Consider the following 22779-nt stretch of genomic DNA (forward strand, 5'->3'; position numbering starts at 1 on the left):
ATCTGAAAACATCACATTGCTCCAGCGTCGATTATCCCAGTGTTGACGATCCCTACACCAACGACGTCTTGCCTGAATGTGATGATCTCTCAAATAAGGGATCACGCGAGGACGTCGGGCGCGAAGGTGACCCCTATGCAGTCGATTCCGAATCGTCTGGCCACTCACTCTCACACCAGTGTCTGTTTGAAGACGAGCGCTGATCTGATTTGCTGTGATGACACGATTTCTCAAGGCCAAGGTACGGATAAATCGATCCTGGGCTTGAGTTGTCGCCCTTGGTCGACCTGAGCGTGGTCTGTCCTGTACAGATTGTGTATCACGGTATCTGGACCATAGCCTGCTTATGACAGACTGAGAAACATTCATCGTCCGCGCCACAACCGCCTGTGTTGTGCCGATCTGTAGCATGCCAAGGGCACGTAACCTTTCATTTTGGGTAAGCCGACGCATATCAAAATTTGTTTTCTGGTCACTAAAACAATTAAACTGATGTTTCCACCCTGGAATTCAATGCCACAATGACTGTAACATTCAAAGTCAGAGTCGTGCAAATCTTGGGTTGGACCCCCATGATGATCCCAAGCATCACCTGCATTCCATGCGGTAGCTATTGGTGCGTTTGGGCGTCACATGTAACTGGAAATGTTTCTTCTGTTAGGTTCTATAGTGACTTTTTTCGTAGTCATTTGCATATTTTAGTATTATGCCCCCAAAATCAAATATCCCCTACTTTTTTTGAATAGTATATGATGTGTAGTTGATATTATACCAGTAATAAACAGTATACATATTCTGTTGTTTTTTCCCCTACGCGCCAGAGAATTATTGAAATAAAATTGAACCATATGTTAGTCCTGGAATGACCTAGTTTGTGTTGAGTGGATGTTAAACCCCATTTCTCTCCCTCTCTGGGGGGTTGGATGGCCAAATGGTTAGCATGTGCGTGCTGTATCATAAAGTCTGTCATTGAGTCGACTGGCATGGTTTCGAATCCCCGGTTGTTTGTGGCAAGGAGGGTCGCCTGTCCAACCTCGTGGGTTTTCTCCAGGTTCTCCGGTTTCCTCCCACTGCTAAAGACCCCTACGCGCAAGCGAATTATGTAAATAAAATTAAACCATATGTTAGTCCCGAAATGACCTAGTTTGTGTCAAGTGGACGTTAAACCCCATTTCTCTTCACAATCTCGTGGGTTTTCTCCGGGTCCTCCCACTGCTAAAGACCCCTATGCGCCAGAGAATTATTGAAATAAAGTTGAACCATATGTTAGTCCTGGAATGACCTAGTTTGTGTCAAGTGGATGTTAAACTCCATTTCTCTCCCTCTCTCTGTTTTTTTATTTAAATTTTTTCTATTAAAGATATTTTTCGGGTGGTTATTTCCAATAAAAGTATGGCCAACTTGGTATATATTGAAAGTTTAGACACCCAATCTTACTAGAAAAATACTGGATTACCCGAAAACCACCCATGGGGCAAGCACTGGCCAAAATTGTCAGGGTATCACTAACTGGCAACCTGACAGTTGTCTACCGGCTTATTGTGTGCAAGCTTGACTCAGGGAGCGGTTGTTATTTCTAGATGAAATGGTTAGGCGGTTTTGTGAACATTGAGGGGTGTCAACGTACAAAATACCCTGCAATTAAATGGTGGAAAAAGAAGTTGATAGAAAATAATTAAGAATTTACTTAGGCCTCAATATGTATGGTAAATGTACAGTAAGTAATGATAAATACATTCTGAAAAATGCCCCCCCCCCCCCACAATGAAGCTAAGTTGACAGTCATTGCATCTAACAGCAGCTTATATTATAGCTATGGGTATCCCAGGCGAATACAAATTTTTGATGGATTAATTAATTTGAATATGGTTTTAGTCCAAATATATCATCAAATCAGTTTGTATGCGGGAAGTATCTTTAAACATACATTATGCAGGAGCTAAATCTGCCTATTGCAGGTTTTTCTTCATGCCTGAAATGTTATCTAAATTATTAATTACATTAACTGATCCAGGCCATAATCAAATCTCGACGCCATCATTAGCCTGCGATCTTCAGTGGATTTGAATACATTTTGTGATGGATAATTTGACATAAAAATTGAACATCAAGACTTTTTTAATTATACATGTATAACCAACATGAGGGATCTAGAGAACGTGCCTATTAACTCATGACAGTACCACAAATCTATTTGGGCTTACTGCTTGCAGAACTAGTTTATATCTCTTGCTAATTTCTTCCTGGATAAACAAATACTTACCTCATTGGGCTCAGTGTCTTACTCTGAAAGTTTATACTCCACAGAAAAGTGAAAGCAATAGATGTTTTTAATCCAATCTGATTAAAACACAGATCCAATTTCGTTTCGTTTTTATAGTTCAAAATTTTGATTTTACTTGTCTTTACTACACTTGGATCTTGAAGCGTTGTTATTTAACTCATGTTCTGCTTGAAATGAGGGGTCAGCCAATCAAATGGTCTGTCGAATCAAGTGTTTGACCTTTTTTGCGCGGAACTGTGGGTAGACATTAGCGGCAATAGAAATCAAAACAAAGCAAAAGTAGATAAAAAATACATGGCGGTCCCTATTGGTTAATCGAATGACTGACGTAATGGGGTCAAATGTCGCTTGCTTGGTACCTGACGTCATAGAACGTGAACTCCCACTATAACTTGTTAGATCTACATGTAGTGTAGGCCATCGAAAGTATAAAATACGAAACGAAATATAGATCTATATTTTAATTAGATTGTTTTTAATCTGGACAGTAGCTTGATTTAGTAAGAGCAGGAGAAACCTTGAGCTGAATCAACTTATGAAATTCATGTGGTGAGAGGTAAAGTTTGTGGACTGAGCTTCTGAGAGAGAGAAACGAGTTTTAACGTCCACTCGACACAAACCAGGTCATTTCAGAACTAACATACAGTTTCGCGTAGAAGTTGGAGGAAACCGGAGGATCCAGAGAAAAAACAAACGAGGTTGGACAAGTGACCCTATTCCTTGTCACGAACAAGCGGGGAATCAAAACCATGCCATTTGACTCAATGACAAACCTTATGATCTAAAGCATGTGTTATACCATTTGGCCATCCCCCATCCCACCCAAACCAGAAAGACAGAGTTTAACATTCACTGACATAAGACAGGTGATTTCGGACATGACTAACATATATAGTACAGGTAAAAGCTGGGAATCGAAACCATGCCATTTGACTTAACGACAGATCTTATAATCTATAGCACGCACCTTAGTGTTAGACCATTCACCTCCCCCCAATAAAGACAGTGATAGTAAATTAACCAAAGAATCATTAAGACTTTTCTAGTTTTATAGATTGATTTGTTTTATTAAATATTGTATATACGTACTAATACCTATATATGAATACATCACAGTAAATATGACTATAGTAATTATAAATAATATGTATTTACAAATAATATACAAATAAACATCCAAAATATGGTTTAATAAGTTCCTTAATATCACAGATAATGTAAAAATATACAATAACCTTTTCAAAATATATTCAACCCTTGTTTTAGAAAAAAACATATAATGCTTAGATAAATTATATCATTCCAAAACTCGGTTTGTTTCACACATGCAGTGAATAATAAAAAAAAGTTATCATACAGTAAAATCTTTCTATTAAATTTATGTTGGATAAATTATAGTAGTAAGAAGTAGCAAATGATATTACTGAGACTCAACATTTGTTCCTTATACGTAGAGTACTTCTACGTGGTCTTGATGGGCGACGTTTTTTTTTTAAATTTCAAAACTTAAATAATTATTTCAGTTTCCTGATGTACAAGGTCTTCATGAATGATGATTTCTTTAAAAAGTCAAATGTTTCCGGAAGTACGGGGTCTTGATGAATGACTATTTCTTTAAAAACTCAAAACTTGAATAATTATTTCAGTTTTCCAATGTACGAGGTGTTGATATATAAATACCCACACAAGCCTCGTGAATGATGTTTTGTTTCAAATTTCAAAATTTAAATAATTATTTCAATTTCTCTGATGTATTAAGAAATAAAACTTTAATAGGAGTTCATATATTAAGAAATAAAATTTTAAGAGGTGTTTACAAAGAAGAAAATTTAAATTGGTGTGGGTTGGCATCTGAATATTTAACAAGAGATTTGACGGAAAATTTATACTGCCAACATCAAAAAATGAGAATTAGATCAAGTTACTGTTATCCTTTTAAGTTTTCAAATTTCTTTACGGGTGTTGAACTTGAAGCACGCTTAACAATCTAAAATCATGTACGATCTGCATGAGAGAGAGAATTATCCTCAAGCAGTATGAAATAATTTACCAAGTGCATTGAGAGAGAGAATTGTCCTCAAGCAGTTTAAAATCATGTATGATCTGCATGAGAGAGAGAATTATCCTCGAGCAGTTTAAAATCATGAACCATCTGCATAAGAGAGAATTATCCTCAGCAGCTTAAAATTATGTACGACCTGCATATGAGAGAATTATCCTCAAGCAGTTTAAAATTGTGTACGATCTGCATGAGAGAGAATTATCCTCAAGCAGTTTTAAATTGTGTACAATCTGCATGAGAAAGAATTATATTCGAACAGAATAAAATTAATGAAACTGTATCAAATTAAAAATCAAGTGAATTTCACGTAGTTTTAAAATCTATTTATAAATAAATTAAGCCGCTCCTTGTATGGTCTGTACCGGTGGTAATCGGCCACCAGATGGCGGTCGAGATAGTGTTTCTATTTCCGAGATCTCGCGTCGTAATCTCTTCATCTCCATCTGCTGCATTTCAATTATCTTAACTTTTTCGTGTAGATCTTTTTCTATTAAAGCACTGGGTGCCTGGGATGTGATCAGCGCTAGTGTGGACGTGTCTGACTGTTTGTTACTCTTACTGTGTAGGCCCAGGGTGGCTTCTAGATCGTGAATCTGTGTACGAGAAATCTTTAATTCTCTTCGTAAATCGTTGATTTCTTTAATTAGGGATACATTTTCCTGGAGAAAAAAAAAAATTAGTCAAATTTTGCTCGGACAGCACTTGAATTCCAACTGTCAAGGGTTCTTTAACATGCATGCCAAGGTGTACACGAGACATCAGTTTTTTTTGTCCCCTCCGAAAGACTAGATGCTGTTCCTTGCCAGGCCCTACGTCCTGCACCTCGACAGCGGAGGAACAACGCCAGGAAATCATGAGGCACTTTCTTAACCAACACTTCAGGTTAGCGAGCCAATGTCTTTCTCGCTGAGCCACTGACTCCCTTTAATTTATAGGGAGAGAGAGAAATGGGGTTTAACATCCACTTGACACAAACTAGGTCATTGCGGGACTAACATATGGTTAAATTAGCAATGGGAGGAAACCGGAGGACCCGGAGTAAACCCACGAGGTTGGACAGGCGATCCTACTCCTTGTCACGTACAACCGGGGAATAGAAACCACGCCAGTTGACTCAATGACAGACTTTATGATACAGCATGCACGTGCTAACCATTCGGCCATCCAACCCCCCATAATTTAAATAAATAAGACTATAATTACCTGCATAATACGGACATTATCTGCTTTATGAATTTCTGAATCTTTTTCCAATTTTTTGCGAAGTGAAGCAACAGATCTCTCTAAATGTTCTCTCTGTCGACTGTATTCCTTCTGGATGTCTGCATCAACGCTAGCAGATTCCGTCTGAAAATATTCAAATCATTTAACAATTAATAGGAAATTATTCGTAGGGCGTTGCTTAATTCCCTTGCAAACTACAAACTCAATCCAAAAATGGTTCAATTCAGGTCAGTATTTACAAATGATGAATTGAAGATTTGTCAACGTTCGGCATCTTCTACAGATGATATAAACGGGATATAATCAAAACAAGCCAGTATCACCCATAATCTCCTCTATAATCTTTTGAATCGACTGTATCGAAGTTGTAAGATTATATGCCATTAATAGTTTGATTTTGTTTTCGTATAACATTAAATAATTCATTTGAGTACAATTTAGTGTGAATAAAGCCATAAAAAATTTAAATATTGTCTGAAAAAATACAAACACTCGACTTTAATTTCAATATTCAATAGCCTTGATTAAGCTGTGAACAAAATTAAATATTGCAAGTACTTATGTGAATGACCATACGCAACATTAATACTATGATAACTGATTTTAATATTTCATGAGAGAGAGAGAGAGAGAGAGAGAGAGGGTTTAACATCCACTTTACACAAACTAGGTCATTTCGGGACTAAAACATGGTTCAATTTTATTTCAATAATTCGCTAGCACGTAGAGGTCTTCAGCAGGAGGAAACCGGAGGACCTGGAGAAAACCCATGAGGTTGGATAGGCGACCCTACACCTTGACACGTACAACTGGGGAATCAAAACTACGCCAGTTGACTCAATGACAGACCTTATGATACAACGTGCTAGAACTAACCATTCAACCATCCACAACCCCGTCCCCCCACAATATTTCATGTACTTACGATGTCTTCCTGAACATGTTTTTGGTATAAAGCTTTAATACTTTGTTTCAACATTTTTGGATCTTGAATATAACCAACACAATTATGTAAATCAGTCTTAAATCTTTTAATGTTCGCTTCTTTTTCTCGAACCTGTAAATAAAAGTTCATTAAAATATTAAAATCGTTCAGAAAAAAATATAAAAATTAAAATCATTCAGAAAAAAAAAAAAAAAAAAAAATTAAAATCGTTCAGAAAAAAAATAAAATAATTAAAATCGTTCAGAAAAAAATTAAAATAATTAAAATCGTTCAGAAAAAATAAAAAAATTAAAATTGTTCAGAAAAAATAAAAAAATAAAAATCATTCAGAAAAAATAAAAAAATTAAAATCGTTCAGAAAAAATAATTAAAATCGTTCAGAAAAAATAAAAAAAATAAAAATCGTAATATTTCAAAAGCTTGTGCATTTGGATTTTTTAAAGTTTTAATAAAAATATATTACATAAATCTAAGCTACAAACACCTTACTTACATTTTGCCGTTCTCCAAACATCTCCTTTTCCGTAGCTTTAAGTTTTTGTCTAAGTTCAGTAATACTGAGTTCTTGTTGAGTCTTTGTTTTATCAAATCTTTCTAATTCACTTTCCATCTGAAATAATTATTTTATAGCTACAAACTTAGAATTTTGGTCTTATCGAAATGAAATGGGGTTGAATGTTGTCGTTTTCTGCATCGACTGGGGTAATGAAGAAAGGTATATACTATACAGAGAGCTATGAGGGAAATTTTGCCCACTGCAATTGAATTCCAACTACGGTATCAAGGGTTCTTTTACGTGCACGCCAACATTTACAAACGATATCCTCTGTCCTGCACCACTGACAAGGGGGAAACAATGACAGGTGATACTGAGGATCTTTCTCAACCAATACTACCAGATTAGCAAACCAGGACCTTACTCAATGAGTCACAGCAGCTCCCCTTGTGTTAAATGTTATCTTACCTCCTGGATCTGTTCTTTCATTGTTTTTATGTCGTTCTCTCTCGGTTCAATCTGTTTCTTTAATTCCTTGATCTTATAATCTAACACAAACTTAAACTTCTCTAATTCCTGATTCTTTTTCTTCAAATCATAAATTCTCTTTTCCTAAATACAAAAAAAACCCCAATTAAATCCTTTTGTTAGTTCATTGATTTACATGTAAATATAATCCACTTTATATCAAGAGTGTTATGATTATTTAAAGGATAATCATCTAGCTCCCTTAAACATATATTATGCAAGAGCTAAATCTGTCTATTGCAGGTCTTTCTTTAGGCCTGAAATGTTATCTAAATTATTAATTAGACATTAATTAACTTATCCAGACCATAATCAACTCTAAATGGCATCGCTAGTCTGCGATATTTACTGGATTTGAATCCGATCTGCTGCTCAACGCTCATTGATGATTAAATCCAAAAATGGATAATCGAGACTGTTTTTTATCGTACCGACTTTAGTAATGATGACCTGGGCTAAGCATAAAATTCAATCGCTAATATCACCGTTCAGAGTGGAGCAATTTGACTGAAATTTTCAGCATATTCCCTTTACATTATCTAGTTTTTAACTATTATAGTGTGAACTATTCTTCCATAATGCCCCTTTAAGATAATGTTGCCATTCCCTTACGAAAAAATCTTCTTGAAAAACCCATGGGAAATTGACTCATGGATTTTTCCCACAGTCATTCCATGGTGTTTATTTCCCAAGAGCATACCAGGGGAAAACTGCCATGGGTACATGTGGGATTTCCATGGTGTTTTTCCATAAGGTCTGGTCAATCTCTGACTGTCTTAATTCAATATGAAGAACAGAGAAGACAATAAAAAAAGAAAGTTGAGTTTTACCTTATCTTGAATGGTATCATCTCTTTCTGCGATTTCTTTCTTCAAGCCAGTTATATCTTTCTCTAAGTTATTAATAATAATGTTTAATTTGGTTGTTTCTGCCTGATATTTCTTAATGTCTTCTTTATGATCGTCTATTTCTCTCTGTAGACTCGTAAACTGAATAAAACATTTAAACATTTAATAAATCCAAATATCTTTAAACATACATTATACAAGAATTAAATCTGCCTATTGCTGGTTTTTCTTTAGGCCTTAATGTTATATAAACTATCAATAAGACATATTTATTAACATGACAAAAACGACTATAATCAAAACTCAATGCCATTTAATAGATCTGATTTTAGAGGATTAGAATGGTTCAACCATTTAATGATTTAATCTAAAAATGGAGAAGCAAGGCTAAGCTTCGAACAACCAGTACAGTGGTTGAAATTATTGCACATGTCTTGTCAAACTTTCAAAGGTTAATATCTTCGCTCAAAATAAAGTAATCTGAATGAAATTTTCAATATTTTCATTTTCCATTATCTATATTAAACTTCTATAGCGAGAACGATCAGCTCTTATCTAAATCTTACATAATGTATCTTTAAGATAAAAATAACTTGAAATGAATAACTTCCTACTGGCACTGGGCTAAGGAAGATGGGGATTACACCACACAGTGTGCTATGAGGGACATTTTGCCCGGACAGCAATTGAATTTCCAACTGTCAAGGCTTCTTTTATGTGCATGCCAAGGTGTACAAGGGGACCTTGATTTTTGTGAAATGAAAAGAGTTTAACGTCCTACTGTCCTGGTCCGAACTGGGCTAACGAAGACGAGCATACACCATACAGTGTGCTATGAGGGAAATTTTTCCCGGACAGCAACACTACGGCCTACTCTTATATCGAATTCCAACTGCCAAGGGATCTTTTACGTGCATTCCAATGTATACACGGAACCTCGGTTTTTCATTCCATCCGAACAACTAGACAGCTGTCCTTGTCAGGCCCTCCCTGTCCTGCATTACTTGATTTTTGTACCATCCTAAAAAGATGCTATTCCTTGCCAGGTCCTCAGTACTGGTCATTTTAAAAAAATAATATCATCTTTAAATTAATATTACGTTTTAATATGCGATACTTAAATTATATAAAATTATAAGGTACTTTTGAATATTCTGTCTGAATTATCCGAGTCCGAAATATCCATCTACATTCAACTCACCTTTTTCTTCATGATACCAGTCTCTCCCTTCAATCTCATGTTGGCCTCTTTTTCATCTCTCAAACGTCTCTCGTATTTATTTTTAATATCTAGAATCTCGCGATCGGCATCCTCTTCTATCTGACGTTTGGTTTCTTCATATTCACGATTCTGTTGTCGAGATTCGTCATTGGCCTGAACAAATATATAATACAATGTTTATAATTCCACCACAAATTCATAATGTGTTGGCTTGAAAAATCAACCCCTAATTCTAACCACTGATACAAATCTGAAATTCAATTAATAATTATTTTCTAATTTTTTTTGAGCTAGAGTTCATATGATGACGCAAAAACTAAAAAATACTTAGAAAATTTATGAATCAATTTTTGAGACAACTGACCCTTTCAACAACACCTGCTTGTTCTAAACACGTACCTGTTTTAGTCGAGACAACCGACCCTCCCTACACCAGTTATAATTATATAAACATACCTGTCTACTTGAGACAACTCACCCTCCCAGCAATTGTTCTAGTTAAGACAACCCAACCTCCCAACACCTGCTAACTATAAACACGTACCTGTTTTAGTTGAGACAACTCACCCTCCCAAAACCTGTTCTAATTAGATAATTAGCAATTGTTCTAATTGAGACAACCCACCCTCCCAACACCTGCTAGTTATATAAACGTACCTGTTCTAATTTCGATGACATCTCTTGTATTTTAGTTTCGTAAAACTCTGTTAATTCTTCTAAAGCTCTTTCTTTGCTTTCTTCCATCTCCTGTAGCTGACGTTCATAATCTTCCTGCATCTTCATCATCTTCGCTTGTTGTTCTTGAAACTTTTCATATTCTAACATCAACTTCTGATTATTGGCCGATTCTATAAAACACAAATCAACAAAATGAAATCCGTCATACAGTGTTCTATGAGGGAAATTTTGCCTGGACAGCAGTTCTACGTTCCACTCTTATTTCGTATTCCAAATTTTAGAAATGAAATGGTGTTCTGCTCCGAACTGGGCTAACGAAGACGGGCGTACGCCATAAAGTGTGCTATGAGGAAAATTTTGCCCGGGCCTGCTCTTATATCGAATTCCAACTGCCAAGGGATCTTTTACGTTCACACCAATGTATACACAGGGCCTCAGGTTTTTCAACCCATCCGAACGACTGACAGCTGTCCTGCACCACTGACAAGGGGAAACCACGTCGTCCAAATTTTACGTTCACACTAATGTACATAGCACCTTGGTTTCTCGTCCCATTCAAATGAATAGTTCCTGTTTTTGCCAGACACTCTGACCTGCAACACTGACAATGGGAGAGAGAGAGAAATGGGGTTTAACCTCCACTCAACACAAACTAGGTCATTTCAGGACTAACATATGGTTTAATTTTATTTCAATAGGGGTCTTTAGCAGTGGGAGGAAACAGGAGGACCCGGAGAAAACCCACGAGGTTGGACATGCAACCCAACTCCTTGTCACATACAACCGGGGATTCAAAACCAGGCCAGTTGACTCAATGACAGGCCTTATGATACAGCGCGCACATGCTACCATTCGGCCATCCAACCCCCTACTGACAATGGGAAATCACGTTGGAAAATCTGGGCGATGAGATCAAGCTTGGTTCCTGGTCCGTCTGTTCTTCTTGTGTCTGGCAAAATGTGATTTAGTTTGTCAAGGATCCTTACACAGCTCTACACAAAACCAACATGACCGAGTGATGTTAAAAGATTTCAAACTTATGAAAATATTTTGTTTTTTCTCACCTAAATCTTGTTGTTCTTTGGCGTATTTCTCCATCAAATCTCCCACTTCTTCCTCATGTTTCGCCTCTTCTTTATCTTTCTCTGTTTTTAACACCTGTGGAAAATAAAACACACGTTAAAACACCTGTGGAATAAAACGTACGTTAAAACACCTGTTGAGAGATTGGCAACCAATCCAATAAAGTTTCACTTTTGATAATAATCATCCAAATGGTATAGAGTAATACTAATATATAAGAGCTTTACAAGTAAGAATGCATAGTTCAAGTTGACAAACAGCCAATTAGAACAAAATTTTATCGAAGTCGCCCAAAAACTTTATTGTGTGTTTTCAGTAACTAATCTTGGAAAGATGGAAATTAAAGTACTTCTGATAAATTCAGTGGGTGCGAAAACATAGATCTTCTATATCGTGAAACCGAAATAGCCAAAATCCCATATGGCATAAGTTCCGGTCAGATAAATATAACATGTGTCCCACTCTATTACGAAAGAAAACATCAAAAACTACTTGTATACCAATGTTCAAGTGTTCTTTGAGGGAAATTTTTTCTGGACAGCAGCGCTATGGCAAATCAAATTCCAAGTGCCAAGGGATCTTTTATGCCCCATCTACTAACCTGGTTTTTAGTTTTCAATGATTCCATCTCCTGTATAAATTTCTCCGTCAATTCTTTCATCTTCTCGTTGTAATTCATGTCTTTCAATCTTAGTTGATATTCATTCTCCATCTTTAATTCTTCTACCCGGGTTTTTAACTCGGCCATAGACGAGTTCTACAGGTCATAAAAATATAGTCATTATTATAGACAAGTTCTACAGGTCATAATTTTAATATAGAAGTTACCGTTTCATTTGTAATTGTTCAATTCCATGTAGAAATGAAGTGGAATATAAAATGGATATGAAACGGGGTTCAATGTCATACTTTTCTACACAGACTGGGCTAATCAAGACTGACATACGCCAAGCAGTGTTCTATAAGAAAATTTAGCCTGAACTGCAGTATTTCCGACTACTTTTAATCAAATTGCAACTGCTTGCATTTGATTGGTCAATTCATAGGACTTCTATAAGTGTCATTTATTAATTGAACAGTAACACACTAACACTATTTATGGAATAACAATTACTGGTTTATTAACATGCAACGTTTCGACGATCATACTCTCGTCTTTATCAAGCAAATGATAACATAATTCATAGGACAGCTCCTACGTGAATAAAACCAAGTACGAACAATCCAAACCATTAGACGAAATTCGAAGTCCTAAAAAAACGGTATAGGCAAAATAGTGTAATAAGGCATAATAGTGTAATCAGCATATGGACTGTTCACCGTGTACAAAATACACGACAAACAGTGGTAACAGGTGTCCGGAAGAGTAAGCTTACCCTGCCTGGTGCCACACCCTATAGGACAAATTTTCCCGTTCACATGAAAGGATTTAACTTATGGATATAAAACCTCAGGGTACATCCACTGGTGTGAAACCGAAACATAACGCCCGTGTAGCCTATCACTAAACCAGTAATTGTTGTCCCATGTTCCAACTTTTATTTTTGTTAAAATATTTCATTAATTTTAAGGCTCACTTACCTTCTCCTCTAAATCACTTTTTGTGATTAAAATTTCTTCGGCCCATCCGACTTCTTTGTCTCTCTTTAACCCTCGTCCTTCTTTATCCTGGATCTTCCATAACATGATGGTCGCATCTTCTGCTACCGTTATCAAATACTGATCATCGTACGTTATTTTCATCTACATAAAAAAATAATTGTGCAATTCAAATGTTTAGTATGAAAACAATACTACATTTATGAAATACTTATCATTTTTACCTACATAAAAAAATGTTTAGTATAAAAAATTTTGAATACAGTGGACTCTGTCAATTCTGATATCGTACGGGTTCGATACAATATGCCGGATTACACAGCATGTCGGAATACTCAATTGCCTCAATACTGGAAGAGGAAGTATTACACCAGAACTATTATTGTACTATTGAATACCAGAAGTATTATTATAATGCACCCTCGAATACCCAGAACTTAAAATCTGATGACGTGAGAAACTCAAACCAAATATCAAGCGCTCTATTACAAGAGATTATAAAATTATCAAGGTAATCAACAAAGACCGACACATGTTTTATGCTCAGAGATAATTGATTGGTGATTGCTAATTAAGGCCGGATTATCCAATGTTAATTTAACGCAAATCGTGTCATTTTATGTTATTTTCATCTAGATAAAAAAGTGTTCAGTATTAAAAATTTTAAATACAAAAGAAACAATTTACGCTTCAAGTTTTATAAACTACTGATCATTTTATGTTATTTTAATCAGTGCGTTACGGGGGCCAAAGTAAGGAGGAGAGGGGGGGGCTGAAAATGAATTATTTACTATTCAAATTTTGGCTTAACTTTTATTTAATTTATATCTCTACCATTTACAGAAAACTTACTAACAAAAAAAAATAATGTTTGAACTACGGATCCGATCGTTTGATTGTCTCTGTATTTAGAGATGTGTTGCTCTAAACTTCTCCATCCCCCTCCCTCCGTGATTAATATTAATAATTCACGACTCTTTGGACATTGATTTTATGAACTGACGACGATTATGTACCACCATAGATATGGTATGATAGAGAAACTCTATGTTACTTGACAGGCGATCTCGTTCAATCTTTCGTGAGTCTAAGATACCGTACTGTTAATGTTTACATCGCTGACATCCGGTTAGCAGATTTTAAAGTTATGGATAGACATTTTGGAGTTATTGAGTTAGAAATTCGTCAGGAAAAAATAATGATTTTTTTTATATAACGATTTTCAAACAAGGTGCTTGAATTAAAGCTAAACAATATCGTAAGAAGAACCGGACGGGACAAAAAGCAAAAAGCGGAAATCTGCTTTAAAGCGGGAAAAAATCATGTCTGCTACTACTAGTTACTAGTTGTACCATTCTCAATTCAATAGCTTTAAAATTAAAAAACATTTTTTTTCAGGTAGTTTCACCCCTTTAAGCTTTTCTTCTGAATTCTTTACCTTTATAATCATGGAACTGTGTCCTTGATGTTCCTGCCATTCTCCAGGAATCGTTAGTGGAAACTTCATAGACCAGAGGGTACCTCTAACTGTGCCAGCGAACAACATTCGACCAGAATGAGACAGAGCAACATTACTTAACGTCATCTCACCAGTTGGCACCGCACGGGTGATCTGTAAATACAAAAAATAACTCAAATTTTAATAAAATTTAAAACCACTGGTTGTCATTTGGGAGAAACTACAATATTGTGAATCAAATGCTGTTTAAAAAGTATAACTATTGTACTATGGGGACAAAGCTAATCATGTGACTCTGGTGATTTGGAACACTCTATAAGAAGCCTTCATTACGAGAAATTTCTGGAGGTCAAGTGCTAAAGGTTAAATAAAGAGATTCAATTTCAAAGATTGATAAAAATATACTTACAGCAGAATCAGCAATTTCTTTCAGAGTTTTATCGGAGCCAACAGCGAAAGTTGTTTTGCCGTCTGGTGCTACGGCTACTCCAGTGTAGCTACAAGACTTGAGCACGATTTCTGACTGTCTTTTACCAGTGCTGATTTCCCATTCATAAACGGCTCCGTCCATTCCACATGATATAATTCTACTATCATCGGAACTCCACACCATGGAACGAACTTTACCGTTATGACCTTTCAAATTTGCGATGTTTTCAAAAGTTGTGGTTGAATAAATCTGAATGACGTTTCCATGAACGGCAGCGAAATAATGTCCTCCATTACTAAAAGCACACTGTGAAAGAAAAAAAAAAAAAATTGAAGCGTTTAATCTCGAGTTTTCTCAGAGAGGAGTTTAACCGCATTTCGGGACTAACATATGGTTCTATTTTATTTCAATAATTCGTGTTGGATCTTTAGCAGACGACCCTACTCCGTGTCATGTTCAACTGGGGAATAGAAACCACGCCAGTTGACTCAATGATAGACCTTATGATACAACATCCACACACTAACCATTCGGCCACCCACCTCCCCTTATCTCAAATAACGAACATTGCATTGATTGAAACTTTTAACGTTCAGATATAAGGGTTTCCAATATTATAGCTATCATTAAATCACATTCTAGCTTCTTCAGGGTTCAGGGTCAGAATTTAGATGTAGAAATTCTTGCTTATTATCTAATTATGCTGTGGATTAGAATATGATTTAGCGACAGTTTGACATAGCTATATCCGTTCATATAACTTTGACCATTATTTCGGAGATATTTAATCCCTTGCGAACTACAATATTTTTTAAGTCGAATCTCTAAAATGGTTCTATTCCATTTAGCATTGATAAAGATATGCCAACATTCAACATCCTTTGCCAGCGATATAAATGAATAGTTCAACGTGTCAAAGTCGTTTGGATGGGATGAAAAACCGTGTTCCCATGTACACATTGGCGTGCACGTAAAAGATCCCTTGGCAGTTGGAATTCGATATAAGAGTAGGCCTAGGCAAAAGTTCCCTCATAGCACACTGTATGGCGTATGCACGTCTTTATTAGCCTAGTCGGAGCAGAACAGTAGGACATTAAACCCCATTTTTATTTCATTTCAGTTTCTTACCTCTCGACATCCTCGAACTGTAAACTCCTTGAATGTTCTGATGTCATCAATTAGAACGTTCATGAGTCGTAGTTTATCGGAGAAACCGACGAGTATATACAGACCAGATGGATGAAGAGCTATACTGTACGCTTCTTCAGCAAATTCTTTATACAACTCTAAATTACTGGAAATAAAAAAGAGAAGGGAAAAATGAGAGATGGGGTTTAAAGTCCACTTGACTTAAACTAGGTCATTTTGGGACTAACATATGGTTCAATTTTATTTCTCTAGGATGATTTTGACCGGACATAATCATTTCCTTTGCAAATTACTAAAAATATATTTTGATCTAATGAATAACACCCACCGGGGCTATATAATATTGATGTGCATGGTTGAACTCCTTCCTATAAATATACTTTGATCTAATATATACAATTATATATCCTGTGGGTTTGGGTGGTCGAATGATTTAACCCTTACGATTTAGATTATAAAGTTTATCTTTGAGTCATCTGGCGCGGAAACCAAGATTGCATGTTAAAAGGAGTAGGATCGCCTGGCTAATCTCGTGGGTTTTCTTCGGAAGCTCCAATTTCATTTTACTAGGTCATTTTGGGACTAACATGGGACAATTTCATTTCAATAGTTCACTTGATTGAAGGTTCTTCAGCTGTAGGAGGAAAATGGAGGACCCAGAGAAAAAGCAGGAGATTGGACAGACGACTACTCCTTGTCAAGTACAAGCAGGGAATAGAAACGCCACTTGACTCAAAGACACCCAATCACCCCCCACTACTGGAAATAAAAGCAGGAATAAGGGTTCCAATATTGGCGACATGGACTTTTGTCATAATTCTTGAATCATAGTTTTTATGATCAATTCTTGAAATCTGAATTTTAGAATTTCTAGAAACATAAAAGTCTAATGTAAACTGTTTTAGACACAAGCACAAATGATAAGAAAAACACTTATAGAAACGTTGTGCCATATGTGTATAAACCAGTGATTGTTATCTAGATATACTGTGTTGTGTTTTTTTATTGTGGTCAGTCGCCGACTGCTATTGTTTTATTGTTTACAGTAGTCCAGCCAGATTGCCAGGGGGAGATTCGTTATTGCTGGCACAATATATCGTTCATTCCATGTATCGAAATTCAACTCAGTAAGTAACCTGTCACTCTTAATTATCCACGTCACACAAACACTCAAAATTGTTTAGGTCCTTATTTTGATCCACATCAATATCGTGATATAAAACATTATTTCTACGACATCAGCAGGAATAAAAAAACAAAACAATTATTTATCCTGTTGTTTTATTGGTGAATATTGACCTGGTTATGACTCGTGATACGAATTGTATCATAGCACCTGAATCACAATACGTACTGTATCATGACTACAGTGGCAATACCCAGCACTAAGTCATAATGAACAGTGTCTAGGATTCTAATTTGATCTTGTCTCGTTGAAGGGGGGTTGGATGGCCGAATGGTTAGCACGTGCGCGCTGCACTGTATCATACGGTCTGTCATTGAGTCAACTAGCAGGGTTTTGATTCCCTGGTTGTACGTGACAAGGAGTAGGGTCGCCTGTCTAACCTCGTGGGTTTTCTCCCGGTCCTCCGGTTTCCTCCCACTGCTAAAGACCCCTACGCACAAGCGAATTATGAATTAAAATTAAACCATGTGTTAGTCCAGAAATGACATAGTTTGTGTCGAGTGGGCGTTAAACCCCATTTCTCTCTCTCTCTCTCTCTGTCTCGTTGAATCTGACAAATAATCAAGTCTATTACTTACCATGTTTCATAGTTCCAGATTCTAACTGATCTATCTAAAGATGCTGTAGCCATCAATGGTTTTCTAATACAAACATCTAAACCCATAATTTGACCATAATGAAACGCCTGGGCGAGAACTTCAAACGTTGCCTGGTCTCCATGCTGTAAGAAAAGTCATGAATTTTGACATTACAAAACGCTAATCTGGAATAAATATCACTTTGTAACCTGTTTATTTTAACAATATTAAGTTGACCAATACTAAGTTTTCTTGTGTACGATTCTTAATAGTTCATTGGGATTTTTCACCGTGGTTTTCCATTGTCAGTGGAGGACAGAGATCCCGATAAGGACAGCTGTGTACTCGATCGGATGAGACGATAAACTGAGTACCTGTCTATGCATTGGTGTGCACGGAAAAGATCCCTTAATTGGACAGACGACCCTACTCCTTGTCATGTACAATCTGGGAATCGAAACCACACCAGTTGACTCAATGACATACTTTCTGATACAGCGCGTATGCGCTGACCATTCAGCCATCCAAAACCACTCTGAGGAGGATAGATGATCAGCTGCAGTATGGTGTCACGATGAAAGTCAATTTGTTTAAACATACATTATGCAAGAGCTAAATCTGTCTATTGCAGTTGGCTTGAAATGTTATATAAATTATTAATTAGACATTAATTAACTTATCCAGGCCATAATCAACTCTCGATGTCATCGCTAACCTGCGATGTTTATTGGATTAGGTTCCGATTTTCTGTTCGACTTCCATTCATAATTTAATCATGAAATGGATAATTGAGACTATGTTTTTTATCCTACAGACTTCAGTAATGATGATCGAGGCTAGGTCAAAAATTCAATCTCTAAAACCTTGGCTCAGATTGGATCAATTTGACTGAAATTTCCATCAAATTTCCTTTACATTATCTAGTTTTTAACTATTATAGTAAGAACTACCAGACCTTTATCTAATCTCCCATAAAGTATCTTTAATGTTACATACCTTGCCAAGATCAGCGCTGGATAATGTCAGATAATACAATTGACTAAAATCTGTTGAGGCTACCAATGTTTCTTCGGATGGACTGACTGTCAGACATTTTATAATCTGTTGTTGTGATTTACTGGGGTCTGTTGTGTTGCTATCTGCTGGTACCTATAATACACAAGGTTTACTACAAACTAGGTCATTACGGGACTAACACATGGTTCAATTTTATTTAGATAATTCACTTGTGTGTAGGGGTCTTAATGTGTGGGAGGAAACCGGAGGACACAAAGAAAGCCTACAAGGTTGGACAGGTGACACTACTTGTCATATAAAAGTGGGGAATCGAAAGCAATAACAGACCACCTTGATTTAACCTGCATGCATTAAACCATTCGGATCCCCCAACCCCTCTTCCGTTCAAATAACCTTGAAAACCCCTTTGAATTCAAGTATTCATGGAGAACAGTTACAACATAAGAGAAAGAAATGGGGTTTAACGTCCACTCAACACAAACTAGGTCATTTCGGGATTAACATACCTGTAGTTCAATTTTATTTCAATCATTCGCTTGCACGTAGGGGTCTTTAGCAGTGGGAGGAAACCGAAGGATCCGGAGAAAACCCACAAGGTTGGACAGGTGACCCTACTCCTTGTCACAGACAACCAGGGATTCGAAACCATGCCAGTTGACTCAATGACAAACCTTATGATACAATGTGCAAGCACTAACCATTCAGCCACACAACTCCCACAAAATAACTAGAGAAGCCTTGTCGAAACGTCGCTCAGTAATAAGCTGTAATTAATTGTATTCCATAGAATTCTGACCTGTATAAAACAACTCTTATTGTAACATGACGCAATTCTTACCTTTATTTCTCTTGTCTTTTTATAAAAATCTTTATCGTCTGTTTTCTCAAATAAATGAACGGTTCCTTGTCCATAAGCGCTGGCGAAACCTTTAGAATAAGCTACAATAGCTGTTATTTGAGGAGGTCCAACTTGAGCAGCAGAAGCATCACCATCTTTACTGAAAAACATAAACATTTTGTCAATTACTGTTTCTGATTGCCATATGAAGGATTGTTAATCCTGTACAAACTAAGATAATGTGAATCTCTAAAGATGACTCTCTAAAGTAAAAGGTTGAATTATGTCTAGTATTTACACATGAATTATGTTTAGCTTTACACATGAATTATATTTAGTTTACACACGAATTATGTTTAGTATTTACACTTGAATTATGTTTAGTATTTACACTTGAATTATGTTTAGTACTTACACATGAATTATGTTTAGTATTTAAACATGAATTATGATTATTATTTACACATGAATTATATTTAGTATTTAAACATGAATTATGTTTAGTACTTACACATGGATTATGTTTAGTATTTAAACATGAATTATGATTATTATTTACACATGAATTATATTTAGTATTTAACCATGAATTATGTTTAGTACTTACACATGAAATATGTTTAGTCATTAAACATGAATTATGTTGTTATTTACACTTCACACATGTATTATGTTTAGTATTTGCACATGAATTATGTCTAGTATTTGCACATGAATTATGTATAGTATTTCCACATGAATTGAAAATTCACGGACATTTGGAATCTCTTGGGACAGATGATGTATAGGATGCAACACAAGCAAGAGTATCAATGATTTTGGATGAAATCTTTTGATGGAATCCAAGGTAGATCATCATACTGTTGATATTCTGATTTTTTTCCTTAATTTTATGATAAATAACCAGTTTGACTGAGATGGGGAAAGTGGGGCACGATGGGACATTTTTGACACATTAAGATTTTCTACTCAAACTGATGAGACAAATCGAGGTTTGATAATGTCATACTAAGTTTCAAAATTTCAGTTGAAATACATTTCAAGAAATGTAAAAAAAGAGTTTAAGATATTTGTTACCGTGAACCCAGGCTGTGCCCAATGTCCCACTGTGCCCCCGTCTTCCTTACATTTTGGCAAGGATTAAATTAGCTATTGTTAAAAAAAACCAAAATACAAATGACAACAAACAACTTTCTATTAAAGATTACAAAGATATTCAAATTTACCTATCATCCTTATGTGAACCACTGGATATTTCAGTCTTCAGTTCCCCAGCTTCAAACAGCATCAATTTACCACTATCAGTTCCAACCACAACACGTTCTTCTGATACCCAGGCATGACACAGATAGTTCTGTGGTTCAACTTTTTGAAAATTGAACGGCTTCAGATTACCCTCACTGTAGCGAAAATGTTTAAAGATTCCATTTCCAACAACGCATAGCTGGGTATTATCTTGGGGATTAAAACTCACCTGAAATTATTAAAATTAATTGCATGATATATACATGTCTGGGAATATAAGGGCACCTGTCTTAGACAGGTACAAATTCAGGTTTTGTCAGGTACAATTCCACTAGTGCCGGTCATTTTGCTAGGTTCAAATAAAGTCATGTTCACAACCGCAATACATCAAAGGAGCTGAATCGCTAATATTTGGGTCCTAGAAATTGACACAAATGGGTGAAACGATTTGTGTACCAATGGTAAAATGTTTATTTTGTCTTAAATATTGGATTTCAGAAGCCCATCTTTTCCCGGTGAGATCACAACATCAATGTTGATTCAAATTGACAAATAATTTGTGTTTTCGATGTCGATGACTGTGGATGATATTGGGTTAAAAAACTTACAATTTAAATAATATCCAGTTATGACTTAGCCTACGGTGCCTACCTGATAAATATCTGCTGTATTTTGTGGATTTGATGTTTTGGCCGTTGCCATGACTTTTGATTTTTCCCAGGTCCAGTATAATAAAGTCCAGTCTGGTTTACCACCCTGTGCCACCAGGTATTTAGAATCTGGTGAGAAAGCGAGACTGACATATTCGGCCGAGACAATATCAGGACAACTTAGAACTTTTTTCTTCCTTAAGGAGTGCAGATCATACACAGTGATTGTTGGCTTTTCACCCTTTTCTGCAATGGCGACATATCTTCTGTTTGGACTGACGGCAAGACATGTCATGCCATCACTCTTATCAGTCCCTGGTATAAATCTCTGGGTCTTCTGATCAATATTGTATAAAATACAATTTGACCCAGCAGGATAGACGATAGTCTGTTCATCATGGTAGCATATAGTTCCATTCACCCCAGGCTTCACGCCAAATATGTGCCGGGGTTGGGCAATTGCTATTGACATAGTGGCTGTTTAAAATCCAATCCTGAAATATAATTTTAATATCGGTTAAACCATGATTAGTAAAACTGTATTCATAAATTTCATATTTGAGGTTACCGATGAAGTTAAGATGAATAACCACAAAATTATTGTTAAACTTACGACAGTACCTTCTTTGCTTTTTTCCAATTTGCTGACTGAAATTTACGGGTTTTTTTTAAAATCCTATTCACTGTTATTCTGGTATTCCTACTCCTTCTGTAGGCTAATCTTACCGTTTTGCTTGTTTGGACAAACAGGGATCAATTTTAAAAAGCAACCAAGGCTTTACCTACTAGCTTTCAGTTTCAGCTAGGCTAGATAGTAATTGATTAATATATGCCTACTGGCTTAAGATCAATCATATTCATAAATAAACACTGATTCGTGCAAGCAGTGAAATGAGTGATTGATTTGTGTTGGGTTTTGTTTTTTTACCTCCAACAATGTTAATGTCTAATTATCTCTATAGTCAGATCTAGTGAATCCTGTTATTGCGCAAACATGTCTCATACGTGTAAGATCTTACCACTAAATTCTTGTTTCAGAAACCAAGTTTGGAGAGGCTTCACATTAAAAAATAAAGTTCAGCCACAGTTGATGTTTGTTTCCAATGGCAACAATGCGCAGTTGTTCATTGCGTCAGCGGATATTAAAGGCAAAATATCCGCTTCCGTTAAAACCCGAGTATCTCACATATTTGACAAAAAGGGGTGAGTTAGGTCTACAAATCCCATTTACAGTAACGCATTTCGTATCTCATAATT

General features: G+C 36.1%; 1 protein-coding gene across 1 annotated transcript; it reads right to left on the reverse strand.

The window, feature by feature from the left end:
* Positions 1-13587: 13587 nt before the first annotated feature.
* LOC126819076 (cilia- and flagella-associated protein 57) lies at positions 13588-22654 on the reverse strand. Its single transcript, XM_056100178.1, has 10 exons — positions 22542-22654; positions 21524-22016; positions 20854-21101; positions 19628-19787; positions 18769-18921; positions 17773-17915; positions 15988-16153; positions 14839-15165; positions 14409-14582; positions 13588-13602 (listed from the first exon to the last, which is right to left on the reverse strand). Exons 2-10 carry the CDS (start codon positions 21992-21994, stop codon positions 13588-13590), a joined length of 1857 nt encoding a protein of 618 aa, XP_055956153.1. The 5' UTR covers positions 21995-22016; positions 22542-22654.
* Positions 22655-22779: the final 125 nt, after the last annotated feature.

This window comes from Patella vulgata, chromosome 4, assembly GCF_932274485.2.
Source record: "Patella vulgata chromosome 4, xgPatVulg1.2, whole genome shotgun sequence".
In the NCBI taxonomy this organism is placed as follows: Eukaryota; Metazoa; Mollusca; class Gastropoda; family Patellidae; genus Patella; species Patella vulgata.